Source organism: Symphodus melops (assembly GCF_947650265.1).
Source record: "Symphodus melops genome assembly, chromosome: 1".
NCBI classification, from domain to species: Eukaryota; Metazoa; Chordata; class Actinopteri; order Labriformes; family Labridae; genus Symphodus; species Symphodus melops.
In genome coordinates, this window is record NC_136691.1 from 38,012,042 (window position 1) to 38,028,673 (window position 16,632).

Consider the following 16,632-nt stretch of genomic DNA (forward strand, 5'->3'; position numbering starts at 1 on the left):
GTTCCCAATGGTTCCTCCTGACAAAGAAGTGCACGAGTTACAGTGAATAACATGTGATACAATAGCAGGAGGAACTATGGAGGAAGCCAGATTATTCTGTTTGCAGAAGCATCAGCATTGCTTTTCTTTGTCCATCCGTATGTGCATAAGAGAGTCGGGGCAGAGGTGCATTGTGGGATGTGTTTTGATTTGAATACAATCCTAAGTCTGGGACCGGCCCCCTGCCTCTGACAGCTCACCCCTCCCACTCCCCCAAATTTCTCTCTTCAATCCTCCTGTCTCCCTAATCAGTTTAACCCTCTTATGAATAGCTCTTTGTCGAGGAATAGATTACAGTTAACTCTGTCCCTCTCGCTCTGTCCGGCTCTGTTAACCCCTGCAACCACGACGCGCGCACAGCTCACGTGCTAAGTTTCACTACAGCTACCAGCCTTTGAACATGATCCGTGTACTGAATGTAAATGTTCTTTAAAACATTTAATTAGTCCAGTGAGATTACAGGTGATGTTTGAACAGTTGTACAGGTAGGAACCTGAGCTCTGTTTGCTGTCCAGAAAGAGATAACGCTGATGTTAATAACTGCAAGTTGTCTAAAAATTTGCATTAGTTCCTTAGCTGGAGAAACCAACAAGGAGATGCTTCCTGCCTAAAAGAAAAATCCCATCACACTGTAAGTGAAAGTCAAGCTTTCTCATCTGCTCAAAATATTGCTTAATTAAAATGAAAGTAATCTCATATTAAATTTATCAAACTTTGATTTACAGAGGGGACAATTAGACATTACTGCTTTAGTGTTGAATAGTTATGCTAAGCACAGCATTTATTCTGATCTCTTGCTTCTCATATGAACAACGATAACACTTTTTACACAAAGCTTTTATAATTGCCCTGCTGGTTCAAGCTGGGCAGCGATCTTTTCTTCTTTCATTGTGTTTCATTGTTTGCCACAAACAATCCAGGTCTAGTTATGGTGGAAAAACTGGTTGGTATGGTGATGAGTTTCACATTTCAGCTGGGATTTTTCTGCTTTTGACTCCTCAAACAAGCTTACTTGTTCCATATTATTGTTTTTTATTCAAGTCTACAAATATTAATAAGAAGAAGTCTGGGGTTTGTGTATCTTTAAATATAAGTGTCTGTGACTTGTGCATGTGTGTAACAAATGCACTTCTCCAGTGCTCAGCAAGAGCATAAATGGAGGCCTGCTGGGATCTAGGGGTCGGCCCATTGTGGTTCTAACCTCAGGTCGGAGTCCCCCGCTCACAGTCTCTACTGATTTACTTCAGCACACAGGAGACATTTGATCTGGCTCTGCAACAGTAAACCATCCTGACACCCAAAGACTTGAACATATTGTCTCAACAAATATACCTCAAACAGACTATAACAGCGTGTCAGTCAGAGTTTATTCGGCTGTTTCCTCTTTGTTGTGAGTTGACTAATGTTCTGGCCTGCAGGGCATGCTGGGTGTGAAACAGAGAGGGGCTAGGGGTACTAATACCTTCCTGAATCTCTTAAAGTAGACAAGAGAAACCCTCTGAGAGGGCAGACTGAAGGACAGCACTCTGCAGTCCGTGACACTTCTCAGATACACCTGATATTGTATCAAAATAATGTTGCTTTAATGGACGACTGAAATAGCTATCCGAGATATCGCTTGCTTTGATTCTTTCATCTTAGTTTCTAAAAATGGCCATTAGCATCAGTGCAGACCAAGGACACACAGCATTTGGGAATGCAATTTATGTTTTATTTTAGCCTACTTAAATGTGCCGTATCTGAAGTACAACGAGTCCACCAAAGGGAGAACAGGAACGTACTTTGATTTAATAATGTGCATTGAAGTCTGAAGGATCTCTTCGCTTTATTAGATACAGATACTCTGCTGTAAATCCAGCCAGGCTCTGAACAACAGAGCAGATCTCATCACTTTCCTGGTCTCAGGCAAGACAAGACAAAGATCAGGAAGTGGTCTCCTACTTTACTGTCTGTCTGTTAAACCTGAAATCCCCCGACATTTAATTTGAGGGTAGAATACATTAGACCTACAGCGCTGACATGCTTCAAATGCTGCCATCTGCCTTTAGTGGGCGGAGAGAAATGAGGATCTGAGGCAGACAGGCGTAAAGCCCACACCAGACAAGTGCACACAAGGGTTAGAGATGGTAAAATACTGGGACAGCAATAATAGTCTTCTGCTCTGCGTTTCTACCCTCCATGATTTTGTTTACTTCATTAAGGCTGCGTGTGCATCAGATGAGTGCTCCGAAACAATGACATGGTTAACGGTCTAAAAAAGCGTTAACATGACAAACACGTTAGCCCAATTGCCAACTGGCGTGATCTGTTTGAGGTTCAGCACTTGTAAACCTTAAATGTAAGTGCTCGAAAAATGCCTTAAAATCAGAGCATTTCCTTCTCCAGAAGTGCTACTACGAGAAAAATGTACGGGGGGCTTTTACTGTTTCCTACATTTCACTGACCCAGTTGGGATAGTATGGGATTTTGGATGTCCTAGTAGTCCTGTTGGCTTTGGCAAAGCAAAAGGAGGTTGTGATACCCCTCTTTGTCTTTTGTCCTCTGAGAGACAATAACAGGATTATAGGGCTCCAGCAAGAAAACTCCCATTATTCCCAATGCTTCATCCATGCTTCTTCCAGCACAACAATCTCCTCTTACTGGGTCACCCCTCAGCATACTAATAAAACACTGTCATCAGACCACCAAGCCCCCCCCCCCTACTCTCGTAATCCCTGGATGCACAGCGTTACTGGTACCCCCCTTCTTTTGCTCCCCTACCCCAACCCCCCCTTTAACTGCTTGTATGAAAACACATCCATACTCGCCCTTCCCCTTCTGAGTGCACTTCAGCTTCAGAATGGAAACACCCAGACTGAACAGCAGCAGTAATTACAGGGTCTGTGGTTTGGATGGATTACCTATTTGTGATATTGTTTCATCCAAACTTCCCCTCCCCAAGTCCTCCTTAAATACAGGTATCGCCTCTTTATGACTATCTTTGCCCACACACCACAGATTCATGCAGCGCGTTGTAAAGTGTTGCCACATGGACACTTCCCCGACCCTCTCTAAAACGTACTCAACCATAATTAGAGAAATCTGTCAACCAGTGGTCAGGCTCTTGAATACTTACTGCCATGATAGGAGCTCCAGAGTCGACATGGATTTTTGAAACTCCCATCAGGGTCTGTGTGCATTCAAACAATGGAAAAGATTCCCTCTACTTTAAGAGACCTTTAACACCTACAGTCAAGTACATGCAAGCTTTCAGTTGTCTGAACGGAGTGTGTAATTAAACCCATTTGAATAAGTCTTACCCTTGTAGTTTGGGTGAACACGAGGAGCATACACTCCAAATTTGATGAGGACGGGAACGTTGTAACCAAGGCGCACCCACTCCACCACATGCAGAGGAAATAGGTTAGGGGTCGTGGCTTCTTTGGCTGTAGGAGTGAGACTGCATCCCAGCTCAGCAGAGCCCCCCTCTCTGGCACGAACCAACGATGCCCCGCCTTGAGACACACCTGTGAAGACAGCAACATATCACAGAGATAAAGCATTGTATCGGCTTTCTATGTTTGCAGAGAGCAAATAAGGCCACCAGTAATAACACATAAATCATGCTTTATGAGAGCATTTGGAGTTATTGCTGCCAGAAAGAGGCCAGACGAACTGGTCATTCATCTCTTTAAGGAGAGTTCGTAATGCTGAGTTCATGACACATTGGCAGCAATAGGTTTGAAGACAGAGGAGAATGCAGGAACACACAGTTAAGAAGATATGAAGATAGACTGAAAAAAGTCACGACTTGTTCATGAATGCTTATTTTGAATGACATCCCCAAAGAGATTCTCGATACAAGCAGGTCCATCAGAGGACATGTAAAACAATCTTGTGCCATTTGGCGACAAGATCGTATAGCTGCAAAGCCTGAAAACAGACACAATCCCATTAGTGACACCTGGAGCAGGCTCTCTCTCTCTCTCTCTCTCTCTCTCTCTCGCTGCCATGTGCTCACGTGAGTGTGCGCGCAACTGGGTGCCAGTGTTTGCTCTGCTTCTCATCTGGCCTGGCGATTACTCTAATCTCAGTAGGGGGGGTGTGTGGTGATACTCTGATGCAGGACAGCAGGACCCTTTGCGCTCTCTCCAGCCGACCTCCCACCACCCCCTGGGGTACACACATGGTCTGCGGACCAGCACGATCAATCCCACCACCCCCTCCTAAAACAAATGCACGCACACACTGAAGCGTGCCTAGGGTTGGGGGTAGCACAAATCCCAGATTGATCTAAATCCACACCCAGAGATATTATTTAACTTGGATTTTGGCCTCATTCTCTTTGGTCCACTCATATCTATGCTGTAGCCCCTCCTCTTCTACTTTCTCTCTAATGTAAGGCAAAGGGAACTGTGCCAGATTCAGCATGGGGTCACTCAAACTGTATGCAGGCAGCTGAACAGCAGCATATGCCAACTGGTTTGTAATGCTCTGCCATAACAAGCGGCACACTGCAGGTCTGTTTCACCAAAGTAAACAACAACTTTTGGTGAAGCTATGCAACACACTGAGGAGACAAATGAAGAAACACCTGTTTGTTTGAAACTAAAAATGCCCAATCAAAGGTCAACGGATGAACTACTTTTCTCTCTATGTGTGATATGACAAGAAAGAGGGGTTTACACATTAAATGTGTTTTCAGTTAAACTGTAAATAATTAGTAAAAAGTAACCACACCTTGAGAAAAGAGTTTTAACTGCTTTTAAAAGAAAGTTAACAGAGTTGAATGTGAAAAATGTAAAGTCATTGCTGGACACTAAAGAAGATCAAAGCACGATCTACAAAACTCACAGTCCAAAGCTTCCTTACACAATGAACAATGATAGTGTAATAATGCTATAATTTGAGGTGAATCACATTCAAAATAAGTATTAAAGACTAAAGACACACAGTGACACACTGCAAAGTAATATCATTATTATGATCCTGTAAATGTGATTCAACAAAGCAGACAGATAAATCTCCATATCTGCACTTAAGTCCAATTTAATTATGTTGAGAGAAGAGTTAAGGTCAATGTTACATATTTAAGAAAGTCTAACAGATGTTGGTCTGTGTGAAAAAAACTAAAATAGGATCCACTAAAAAAACTAAAATAGGATCCACTACTGTTTATTTCGCTGTCTGTATCACATTATGTAATACAACGCTAAAAAGATGACAATTTATGCTCCTTCAGATTACGGAATCGATAAAGGGGCATTTCTTTAATGCTTTGATTATCTAAGCTCCTTTTTGAGAATCAAACATTTTTAAAAGTTTAAAATCATATGAAAAGATTTGATAAAGACAACATTTGATAAGAGAAATAGCCTGTAAGCAAATGACAAATCTTGAGATTTTACAAGGAGAGATGAATAATGGAGATGCATGATTAATATGCAATGGATCCATATTTGCATTAGCATACTCACTTAGCAGACAGATGGCTATAGCAGTGGTGACAGCCTGGAGCCACCGTCTCTCCAGTCCCATGGCCGTCCGTCACACTCCTTCACACATCTCCCGACCTGAAAGAGAAGACCGCAAATTCCATCAAGCCAGGACTACTACTGCACCATTCACAGTTTCATCACTGGCATAGGGCGTCCCTCACATCCTCCCTCAGACAAATGTAATCCCTGAAGTTAACATCATCTCATAATCCAACAACTACCCTGCATTCCAGATGCTACTTGGATAATAAATAACTGTATTCTTTGAAAACACTAGATCCTCTGGAAAATTGTATGTCTGAGCTGGGGTTGGATTAAAGCAAACAAGCTATTTTAACACATAACAGTAGAGCATGAGACTGTGTAGTGTGTGCATCCTGTCTGTGTGTGTGTGTGTGTGTGTGTGTGTGTGTGTGTGTCCATAGGGAAGATCTGTACAGGACTCTGAGTGTATGTACAGATTAACCTGATGCTCGTGATTGGTCCAGCTTGGGTTAAATAGGCCAACAGATATCGACAGGTGACACAAGCGATGATGAAGTCTTTGTGTCCCAGGCGCCAGATGTTATCCAATTAGCGGTGCTTAAAAAAAGAAACCTAACTACCATAAATAGACTGCGATTTTAAATCAACTCCCTATGCTGTACAGTGCGATTGTCAAGCACCTAATAGCGGCACAAGTACGACTACCTGACTATACAATGCACAAACAAGACGAGCAATCACAGCAGCACAGTCCGCTGGTTATCTCCCAAAGACAAGACTCCACTTCTTAGTGTGAACTGCGAGAACAGCTGCAGCATGTTGTCACGCCCTCCACCTCACGTTGGATGGAAGGCACAAGTTGAAGTTGCTGTCCTTCATACATAATTGAAGAACGCGCCTCCGTCATTCCACTTAGTCCTAATTCTATCTTATTATTCAAAGTTCATTTAAAGTAAAGTGGAGGCTGTTCTTAGGACGCACGTAGGTGTTGGATATGAGCTGCAAATGAATCAGCAGATGCCCTGCAGCAAGGCACAGAAACACCGGGCGTACACTTGGTGGTTGATTGGTCGTCGTGTTTACACTTCTGTTCACAAAGAGCTCTGAAAGGAGCAGCAGAAAGATGCATTTTACCAACACAGGATTGACTTTTGGCCCTGGAACTTTGCAATAACTTTTGCGTAACCATTTTCAAAAACGAGCACCGAGAGGACATGGGACAAAGACACTAAATCCGGGTTATGTTTACAGTAGACGCTGATGAAGTGGGGGAGCCTGGTAGGGCAGAAATGATGGCGAGGTTAATGTGTTTCAGAGTGATTTCAGCGCAGTGTTTGTAATGAGGACAGGATTACTCCTACTGAGCAAACCTTTTTCACCCAGTAGGGGAGTCAACATAAATGGATTCTAAATAAATAAATACATGTATTCAGTGTCATGATTTGCGTGTCATCTCCTGCTTGTAGAGGAGTGTTGCACATCCCTGCATCATCACAGCTGTCATCTTTGCAGTTCACTTCAAGTCACGAAGGCACAATCATAAGACAGTGAAAGTAATGAAATCTGCCGCACATCTAGACCTCGGGTAACTTTTGACAACTTCAAGGTTTTACAAGCTCTGCCTTTTGCTCCTGCTTGCTCTGCTTCCACACTAGATTATAGGACTATGCTGTGGAAACACACAAGACAGACATTCGGAGGCAGACGTATTATAGAGGAAACCTGGAGGGAGGTTATGTCAGCAGGTGCAGGGAGAGACACAGGACAGCCAGGTTATTTCCTCGGGCAGCAGAGAGAAGCAAGGGGCCATTTAAATGACACGCACACAGAGGGGAGTTCAAAGATCCACATGGTTTTTTTTTTTTAAAGAATGGACTCAAGTGCACGTCTAAAAACAGGCCGGTAGCAGCACCCTTGGCTATTTATCTGTCTGTAATTGAATGCTAATGTGAGTATATTTGGAGGAGCGTTGTTCTATACTTTATAATTTAGTTGAAAGTAAAAATAAAAGTGGATTACAGCTTTTCAACTTCAAGCAAAAGCACCACACAAACGTGTCAATGTGAGAAGGGCTTACTCCTACATACTAAGCTCCTCATGAGGGTATCTGAGGGAAAGTACATAATTATCAACTGTTTGCAAGCCACACACACACACACACACACAAGGAATCAATGAAGTTACAGAATGAATCAGAGTACATCTGTCCCTCACAAGAAGAAAAAAAACAAACAGCACCGAGTGATGATTCATGACTTTACTGCGATGTGACTTTAAAATTTAAAGGAAAGCTCCCCACTCAAGTGATAAACGTCAGAAAAAAAAAGTCAGAAGAATGAAACCTTCAGTCCAGACTCAGAGAAAGGTTCACATGTACGAGTCGGACGCCGCGCCTCAGCACAGGACGACTCATGCGGACACAGCTGACTGGTCCAACTTCTCGCTGGATTTCAATGACACAAATTGCTTTAGAAGTAGCCATGACTTAGTGTTCTGCCCGTTTGTAACACCCCAGACTAATCCTGCCCTTCTGCTCCGGGTGTTAATAGTGTAATCAAATTAGGGTTCAAATTGAAGAGGCGAATCAAGGACGCTCTTTTAACAGGCTGTGTAGTCAATCAATCACTGGGGAATCAAATAACTGAAAATCTGGATTATTGTGTGTGCAGGGACTTCACCAGTGTTTATGGACTACAACACAGCTGTTTATAGTTGATTTGCTCTGGAGCAAATAGGATGTGTTGACCATATTTTGTGGAGACTACAGACAACAAGTTACTATCTAACGAGTCAATTATATATCTCTGACGCAGAAGCCGTTTTTCCAATCTCAGCTTTAACAATGTAGACAATGTTGGGAAAGATTTAATCAGAAGTTAAACCATCAATCCCTGGATGTGATAATCTCTATTACCCTCAAGAGAAATCAAATGTCATCAGGTGGTAGTTCCTGACTTCAATGCAAGACAAGCTGCTCCAGAGCAAAGCTGACTTCAGGTTGTCAGCTGCAACAACCAGTTCACTCTCTGTAAGCGTCTCCTCTAAAACACCCCTGATTGAAGTCATCAGGAATGTAATCTGAATTATTAACAAAGTTAAGGGACACTTCATAAAGGGGTTCACTGAGCACTTTTGACCTTAAGACTGAGTGTGTTTGTGATCCCTCAGTGCCTAAGCAACACCCAAAGTGATGTTAGCGACGGATACAGGCCTGATAAGAAGAAGCATTACTCTTTTAGTAATCCTTGGTAATCCTGACAGAGGCTGTAGTCTCGGTGCTGAACAGCCTGCGGCAGGAACCACAGGTGTTACTCATGCAAAAACTTTCACAGGTCAACACAGCCATGCGACAAAGGGACAGAAAACATCGCCAATCTGTCCACAGCAAAGGTTTTTTAAAACTAGTACACGTGAACCACAGTTACTGGGTTGTAAATCATCAATTCAGCCTTGACTGGTTGCACAACAAAGCGATCAATTCATAGATTTTGACCCTGGCAGAGCAAACCCAATTCAGTGTCTGTATTGACATTTATTAAGCTAAAGGAAACCAACTGCGCTGGCATACGCTCAGCACGGGAGCGAAGCCCTGGTCTTGTGACGGGGAAAGCCTACTGTATATGGATTAACACAGTGATGGCTGATAACCTACAGTAACACATGGTGCTGCTACAGGATTTAACAGCTTTGACTTGACATGTGAAATGTTTATGTCTTGATTTGACTCCCAGAAAACTTGAATGGTGCTACTTTTACAAACAGTAGGATTTTATGTGTGTATTATTTCATATGTCAGGCGTCTCTGAGTAGTGGACTGACATTAGTCCTGTAAAAGCAAAGCAGCTAAAGTTCTTGTTGTAAGTCTTGAGTCTGTGTCCTTTTCTGGCCCTTCAGGAGCAGTTCAGTCCCATAAAGCTACTTTTAAGACTTGGCGGACTAACCTAAACACTAGGACTAGGGCACACGATGGTCAAAAGGCAAAAGGTGACAAACCGGCTGAAGTCAACTGTTGAAGCATCAGACTGGACTGTCTCTCGTTACTTCACTCCATCTACTGTCTGGTTGTACTCGGTCATTTAAGAGATGCCACCACACTAACATGACATTTATTTTACACTGCATGGCCTTTAAACTTTTGAAGTTTCTTTTTCTAATCTTACCCAGCTCTGGCTCACAAAGGTCTTTCACCTATATATTATTTATCTGTGTTTGCTACCCCACACGCTCCAAAATAAAGTAACTGATAATATCTGTATTATCTGTAAACATTTTCCAAAGAGGCTGGAAGGTTTAATGTTAACCACAAACAACAACAATTTGATTTTCAACTCATAAATAATTTGTTGCTTAAAACAATCCATTTCCTCCTGCCTGACAAGGCACTGTTCCTTGCATGCTGTTTTGAGCGGTGCAGTAAACGAAAGTGTCCAGGCTTGCTCAATACTAAAACACATTGGATATCACCTAAAATAAAGGAGCTTGTGTCTGACACTCACAGTCCGTTAAAATGGATGGAAGATGCTAGACTGCTTCTTTATTATAGCTGTCACCTTGTAAATAATTCAGAAGCAGAGAGTGATTTACAAATAAGTCTTTGCAACGAGTACCAGATTTTAAGTGCTTTTTTTTTACTATGTAATGTTAAGAAAAACACTAAATGTCAAAGGAGAATAAAACCTACAAGCTGATTAACGAAGGAGGCTTAAATTTATGAAAGTAAACAGTGTCCCAATAGTCTTATTGCTCCACATGAGGGATTACAGGCATCAGGAGTGATGTTTGCCTCTGTGCACCTCATTTCAGTGATAAGAGGCACAACAAAAACAAAGGAAGGAACGCACCAGGCTATGGCAAAGGGAGTATCATGTAAAAGGCACAACACGGCTGCAGTGCTCTGTGCAAAACAGCTCAAATGAAGTTCTGCCCAGCTCACTGCACCATGTGGAGCAGCAGGCAAAAACACAGTCTGATATATTTAAAACACATACGAAGCCCCAAGCTCTTTATCTGCACCCCTGCAGTGAATGTAATGCTCTGTCCTCCATATCAACATACAGACCTGCTGTCAAAAAAAAAAAGGAAAACAGGTGCATCTCTTGTCTGACTCAGATATCAGCTGAGAGGGGGAGCTCTGATTGATAAAAAAATAAATAATGTTGACTATTGTTCTCACTTGTTTAATCCCAGTGCTGGGTTAATTTACGGGTCATAACATGTGCTTAACATATTTATTACGGTTTTATTTTGAATAAATCATTCAGATTACAAGTGATAAACGTGATACACTAAACATAAACAAAGGTGGTGTACTACTACTGTGCATTTAGCAGGGAACATATACTCAAAATATGGGAATAAAATAGGATGCTATGCACTGCTTACCTTGCTTTAGGCACTTTTTCACTTGAAGCCGATGGTATAATCTTTCAATCCATTGATGCTCTTCTTTGAGACTCAAGACGCAGAGTAAGGTGGGTCGGTCCCTTTTCTTCAGGGATAAAAAGGAATGAAAAAGGCGATTTGTTGAAAGAATACAAGAACGAGTTGGATGAAAAACCAGGTGATCACATTGTTGTCTACAACCCGCGCTTGGATCAGAAGAAAATGTAAAAAATACCATATAAATCCATGGTTATTAGATTATTTAACAAAATTCAATCAAATCCATTAGGCAGGTCCACCTTCTTCACGGGTCCGACTTCAGCCCATTTAACGTCCTGTTAAACTTTGCACGCCTTGACTTTAATCTCTGAGATGGGCTCTGTCCAAACTTGCCAAAAAGTTGTGTTCATCAAAAGTGTGAGTTTATCATTAACTTCATAAATATGTGAAGAATGCTTCTGGTGCTCATGTAGGACCAGGGAAGAGCAAGTTTGCTCAGAAAGAGAGCACACAGCACGTTTGGCTCCAGACCTGCTGTTGATACCCTCTCCCTGTCCCTCCTCCCATATTAGCATTTCCTCCTCCCCTTACTACAGGCACTGTCTCCACTACCGTCAATACATACAGAGAGCAGCAACTACACTTCTGCTTTCCCCTTTAAAAATAAGAGTTGCTTTACAAATAACAAAGGGCCCATAGAGAGCAATTTTACTCACCTTTCAATAGGGTTGATCATTTATCAAGGTCAAAACTCTCAAATATGAGAAATTTCTGGACTTATAAAGGCTGATTAGTTGTATTAAAAATATGATCCAAAAATGTGTTCCAAAGGATTTTGAGGCTATAATAAACAATTAGAAGAAAAGCGCTCTTACGCTGAAGGTCAAATAAGCGACTTCCGGCTGTCTCCGTGTAACTTGATGGTGCTGCTTCTTTAGCGCCTCAGACAAAAGCGCCTTTTCGTGGGAAAGACTGGAGAGTCATAAACAAAAAGGCAGACGAACACCAAAGGAAAAATTAATACCCAGCCGGTTTGCTACAGCATTTACCAAGTGTACAACAGAAACACAAGTTGTTACTCTGAGACGTGTATTGAAGTGCATGATAGTGTTCATACAGTTTATACAGATGTGCAGTTTTTCTGGCTCTTTTAACAATTTTTTTATGTATATTTCTTTTACATGTTTATATTTTTATCTTACTTAATTTTGCACTGTGTTGCGTTCTTCTGCTATCCCGATTTGTTGCTGTAACACGGTTTGGGAGATGAACAAAGGATTATCTTAACTTAATGTAACTTACTGTATTCATTAATTAACATGTTCCTTTTGATTAAAACAGGAAGAAACCGTACACAGAGGTTTGTCTTCTTAGGATCAAATACTGTTCTTAAATAATTCGACAGCCAGACAGCATGGAGTTAGTAAAAAGTCATAATATGTTCAGTTAATAAACAGGTATAAAGGTAGGAGGAGATTTGGCGCGCGCTCATGAATAGGTGCATTTTTAAATGTTAGCTAACAATGACGAGCTGCAAACTAACCACTCAAAATGAAGCTAACAGGAGCCCTTCACAAAGCTGTCTTTTAATTATACAATTTTTACAATACAGCGAATCTAGTGTTTGCCTTAAACACTTAATTAACACCCTTTTTATTTCCAGTGACATATTTAGATAGCATTATGCTAATGTTAGCTCTGTGTTTCAAACCATTCATCTTTAACTTCTTGTTAAATTTGTCTATTTAAAGTTAACATGCCAGTTAATAAAACCATGTGGGCTATTTGTTTTATGAGTAAATTTAATGACTTACCCAAATGTCGTTTTTGTTAGCCAGATCAAAAGCTAGCCGTAGTTTTTTTACTTTACTGTCAAATATTTATATTTTCTTATCTAACAAGACTAAGTTGTCCTTTGTCAACGAGATAAAAGTAAGATAAAGATGCTGTATTTCTTCTGTGACCCGCTGGGTCGGCTGTGTTGGTCTGTTAATGTGACACACTACTATATGTTGTTACACTTTGAAACAGCCAATCAGCAATGAGTTCAGCATTAAGGGTTAATGTCAGAGCTCTATGTTTAATATTTGGTTTTAGACCATAGTGTATTTAATTACAGCTTTGCAAACATTATTCAGGGTGAATTAAACGTTAGACTTTCATTATTAGCTTACAATGATTTTGTCTTTATCAATTGTTGTGAACTGGCATATTTATAAAGTAAAATATATGGATATATACACAGATATACTGTGTATTTTGGAAAAGTTGTTCAATTACCTCCTGGTACAGCTTGCACAATAACTTTATCTTTTGAGCTCATATCACTGCTTAATAATTGAACCAAGGTTTATTAATGACATTGCACATTAACAAGGTTTTAATATTGTAATACTTGATGCTTAATTGCTCCAGTAATAAAAATAAAGGGATCGGGTCAGTCTGTTATTTCTAGTGAATTGTACAGTAGGTTGCTCTTAAAAGAGCATGAAGCCCAGAAAAAAAAACTCAGTGCTGACATTTGGTGTTTTATCTGTTATTGCTCAAACTAGGAGAGTGGTTACTGATTTAGGAGACACATTTGCTAGCAAGAGGATCAACAAAATACATTAATTGTCTGTAAATTCCTACTAACACAACTGGTTGGAGGGGAAAGGAATCCTTGCTCGGAGTGTTTTCCATTTTCCTGCATTTGAAATGGAGGGGGTAGCTTTTGTATTTCTCTAGCACACTGAAATTGTGTTGAAATTGGTTAGTTGATGTCACAGGTTAAAAGTAAGGAAGCCTTTTTACATAGGTTAACACAATGTCACGTTTAAATTGCGTGTGTACTTCCCTGTTTCACAATGTTTACTCTCGCAGACAAGGTGCACCATATGGAGATCAAAGGATTGGAATTAATCACATAAAATCCTCAGCGAAAGAACGACGGCACAGTGAGGAAGAGTTATATGGAGGGTGAATGCATCAATGTTATACACAATACTAATCATAACACCTTTTTATATGATCTAATATCTACCAAACAAGATATGGGCTCTCTGAGTAAAGATGATGTAAACAATTAAAAAGCACAGAATACAAAAAAAGAGTCTTATATCTGCATTTTAATAAACTGTTCAAGCTATTAAGCAAATGTACAAATCAAAGCCAGAAATAAATTCCCTTGACAGCAGGGAGGCATCACAATCAAAACATTATCTGTTAACCTGATAATATCAAAAATCCTTCCAATTTGGTTTAAAGCAATTCACAGAATCTTTTTAATCCATTGTTTTAAATATCCATGCCTGCAGGTTTAAACAAGTAGATTATAATGAGTTTATGTAAGAACATGAAGACTGTGGCTATCAGTCATCAAAGTCTGGGATGTCATCGTAGGAGTAGCCATGGTAGCCTTTGGATGCACAGTAAGCTATCCGTAGGTGGTAAACTCCAGGCAGGAAAACCAGGATCCCGATGATTAGGACAGGAACTGTTCGGTCTGAGTGCTGAAAAAGACACATGTCACTATGACATCAATTTTAACTAAGTGTATATATTGGTCATACTGTTAAACTTACTGTGACTCCAAAGTATCCAGCCAGGAGAAGGGAGCCGATGATGATTAAGAGAGAGCCGATTAAAAAGAGGACTGTTGCTAGTGCTATGGCTTTGTATGGGACTTTAGGCGTGGGCTTTTTGAACTGCAGGAGAGAAGAACATTTTAATTAGAAACCCTTTTTTTCCAGTCACAGCAGGCTTCCTATTGCAACGATGGCACTTGAAGTTCTTGAGAAAATTAAAGGTCATGGCAAGAGAGACTGAGAACCATGAAACTCCCTGCTCACAAAGACATAAATGTGTAAGTGTTACATTGTAATGCATCCCTTGTTATGGTGTACATAGGAAGGCTATTCTCTTGACAACATTCAGTGAGTGTTGTGTTCAGGCTGTGAAACTATTGTACAATGTCTTCTGGTAGCTCGCCTATAGGTTGAATGTGCTAATAAATAGTAAGAAGAATAATCAGACAAAAGTAAATGTACCCATTCCCACTATTGCTATGTTTGGCCCATGAAAACAAAAGAATAGTAGAAATGATTTCATGGACCTTGATGTCAATTTTGAGTATCTTTGGTTTACTATGTGGCACAACAAGTGTAACATATTCACGCTTTTGTTTCTTGGACCTTGATGTGATGTTAAGATTATTGATAATTATTGCTTATTGCAATTTAACATGTGTACAATCAGTAGCTTAATTCAGCTGATGTGTGCTTTGTAAATAAATGCAAGCGATGGGACGCAAGTAGCTCTTGGCACATTTTTTTTTAAGTAGCTCACAGATAAACAAGAGGGTGGAGAGCCCTGCTCAGGAGTATGAACACATCGCTTCAGTCTACACCTTTTCAAATAACTCGATCTCTCAGTGTATTTTATTTTTAATGACTCTAGAACTTCAGTGTAGTTTTTAGTGGGAGCAAATCACACTTTGTTTCCTCCACAACTAAAAACCAGCCCTCTTACGACAATTTTGACATGATAATAAAATAAAACACACGCTGAACATTGAGACTATTATGGGTTGCCTTCTTACCTGTAAATCAATGTAGCCGTCATCATCGCTGGCTAACCTTGAATACCTGACTTTGTTATCGGGAATCCCGTTTGACACAAGGCTGCGAGCTGGCATCTTATTTATACCAGCGAGAGTTTGTTTAAGGGTTAGAAGTTACCACAGTTAGAGAAGCTTTATCCACACAGCAGCCTATATAACGGATCACTGACAGACCAAAAAACACTGAACGATCACTGCAAATAAGCTGCAGGAGTGTTTTTCTCATTAAAACACTTTCTAAGATTACAGCGAGGTGTTGTCGTCTCATGTGGAGCTTCCGTGTTTTCGTCTGCGCTAGTGCGCTTGCGCAAAACGACCTAGCAGCCTAGTCAATTGGCAGGCTAGTTAAAAAAAAAAAAAAATCATAATAATAATAATGATAATAATTTAATGCACGCTACAATTTGGTTTAGAAAAATAACGTAACGGTAAAGTTTTTAAAAGTACTTCATATTATGTCATTGTTTTTCTAGGCGTCAGTTGCACCGCTGCGTGTTCACCACTAGATGGCCCTGCTGAATCGTTTTATAGTGACACTATAAAACGACTATAGCAACAGGGAGGGATGTTTCAGTGTCGAGATTAATTTCTTTCTGTGGATATTTATATCGTGCGTTGTTCCTTTAGACCAGCTTTATAATCACGCCGTGTTCTCATATGGCACATTTCTGGCTGGGCTTGCAGATCTTTTTTTATCTATTCTTATGAGTACCACAAGCTGAGCTATACAGACAAACTTTCTCTGAAGGTTATTTTCAGCCTGAGATGCCTGAGTGCCCCCACACACACATACACACATACAGTTCCTTGCCAGTTAGTTGAATTAGGGCTGTTGCATAGACAAATACAGTCTCTCCTGGTATTAAAATGCTAATTGCTGCCTGACCCTGAAGCTGTACAACATAGATCACTGTGATTCAGGTTTTCAGTCAGTCTTGTATCATACACTCAAGGACACATTTGTTGAAATACACCTCTCCTTACATGAACAATTAAAATAAAGTAAATGCCTATTATTAAGAGGTTGTGCTGGCAAGATCCATAATAAGGTGCCGTTGCTCTTAAAGTACCTGTTGGTCGAAAATGAGTCTCAAGAGATCATTACTAAATCAGCAACCTTGACTGCTAGTTTCATTGTTGTAGTTTAAG

The 16,632-nt window shown here is 40.5% G+C and overlaps 2 protein-coding genes across 3 annotated transcripts in view; both read right to left on the minus strand.

Moving 5' to 3' along the window:
- igsf9b (immunoglobulin superfamily, member 9b) overlaps positions 1-11,973 on the minus strand; it is a 28,669-nt gene extending 16,696 nt beyond the window's left edge. Inside the window, exons 1-4 of one of the 2 annotated variants that reach the window (XM_079338440.1) lie at positions 11,759-11,973; positions 10,884-10,989; positions 5,496-5,591; positions 3,339-3,545 (exon numbers count right to left, since the gene is read on the minus strand). In XM_079338440.1, the coding sequence (XP_079194566.1) occupies positions 3,339-3,545; positions 5,496-5,556 (268 nt within the window). In that variant the 5' untranslated portion in view covers positions 5,557-5,591; positions 10,884-10,989; positions 11,759-11,973. Of the gene's footprint in view, positions 1-3,338; positions 3,546-5,495; positions 5,592-10,883; positions 10,990-11,182; positions 11,721-11,758 lie in introns of those variants that run through there. The other variant, XM_079338441.1, reaches the window with a different exon arrangement.
- A 1,998-nt stretch (positions 11,974-13,971) lies between these two features.
- tmem230b (transmembrane protein 230b) lies at positions 13,972-15,781 on the minus strand. Its single transcript, XM_079359018.1, has 3 exons — positions 15,463-15,781; positions 14,447-14,569; positions 13,972-14,374 (listed from the first exon to the last, which is right to left on the minus strand). Exons 1-3 carry the CDS (start codon positions 15,556-15,558, stop codon positions 14,234-14,236), a joined length of 360 nt encoding a protein of 119 aa, XP_079215144.1. The 5' UTR covers positions 15,559-15,781; the 3' UTR covers positions 13,972-14,233.
- Between the last annotated feature and the right edge of the window lie 851 nt (positions 15,782-16,632).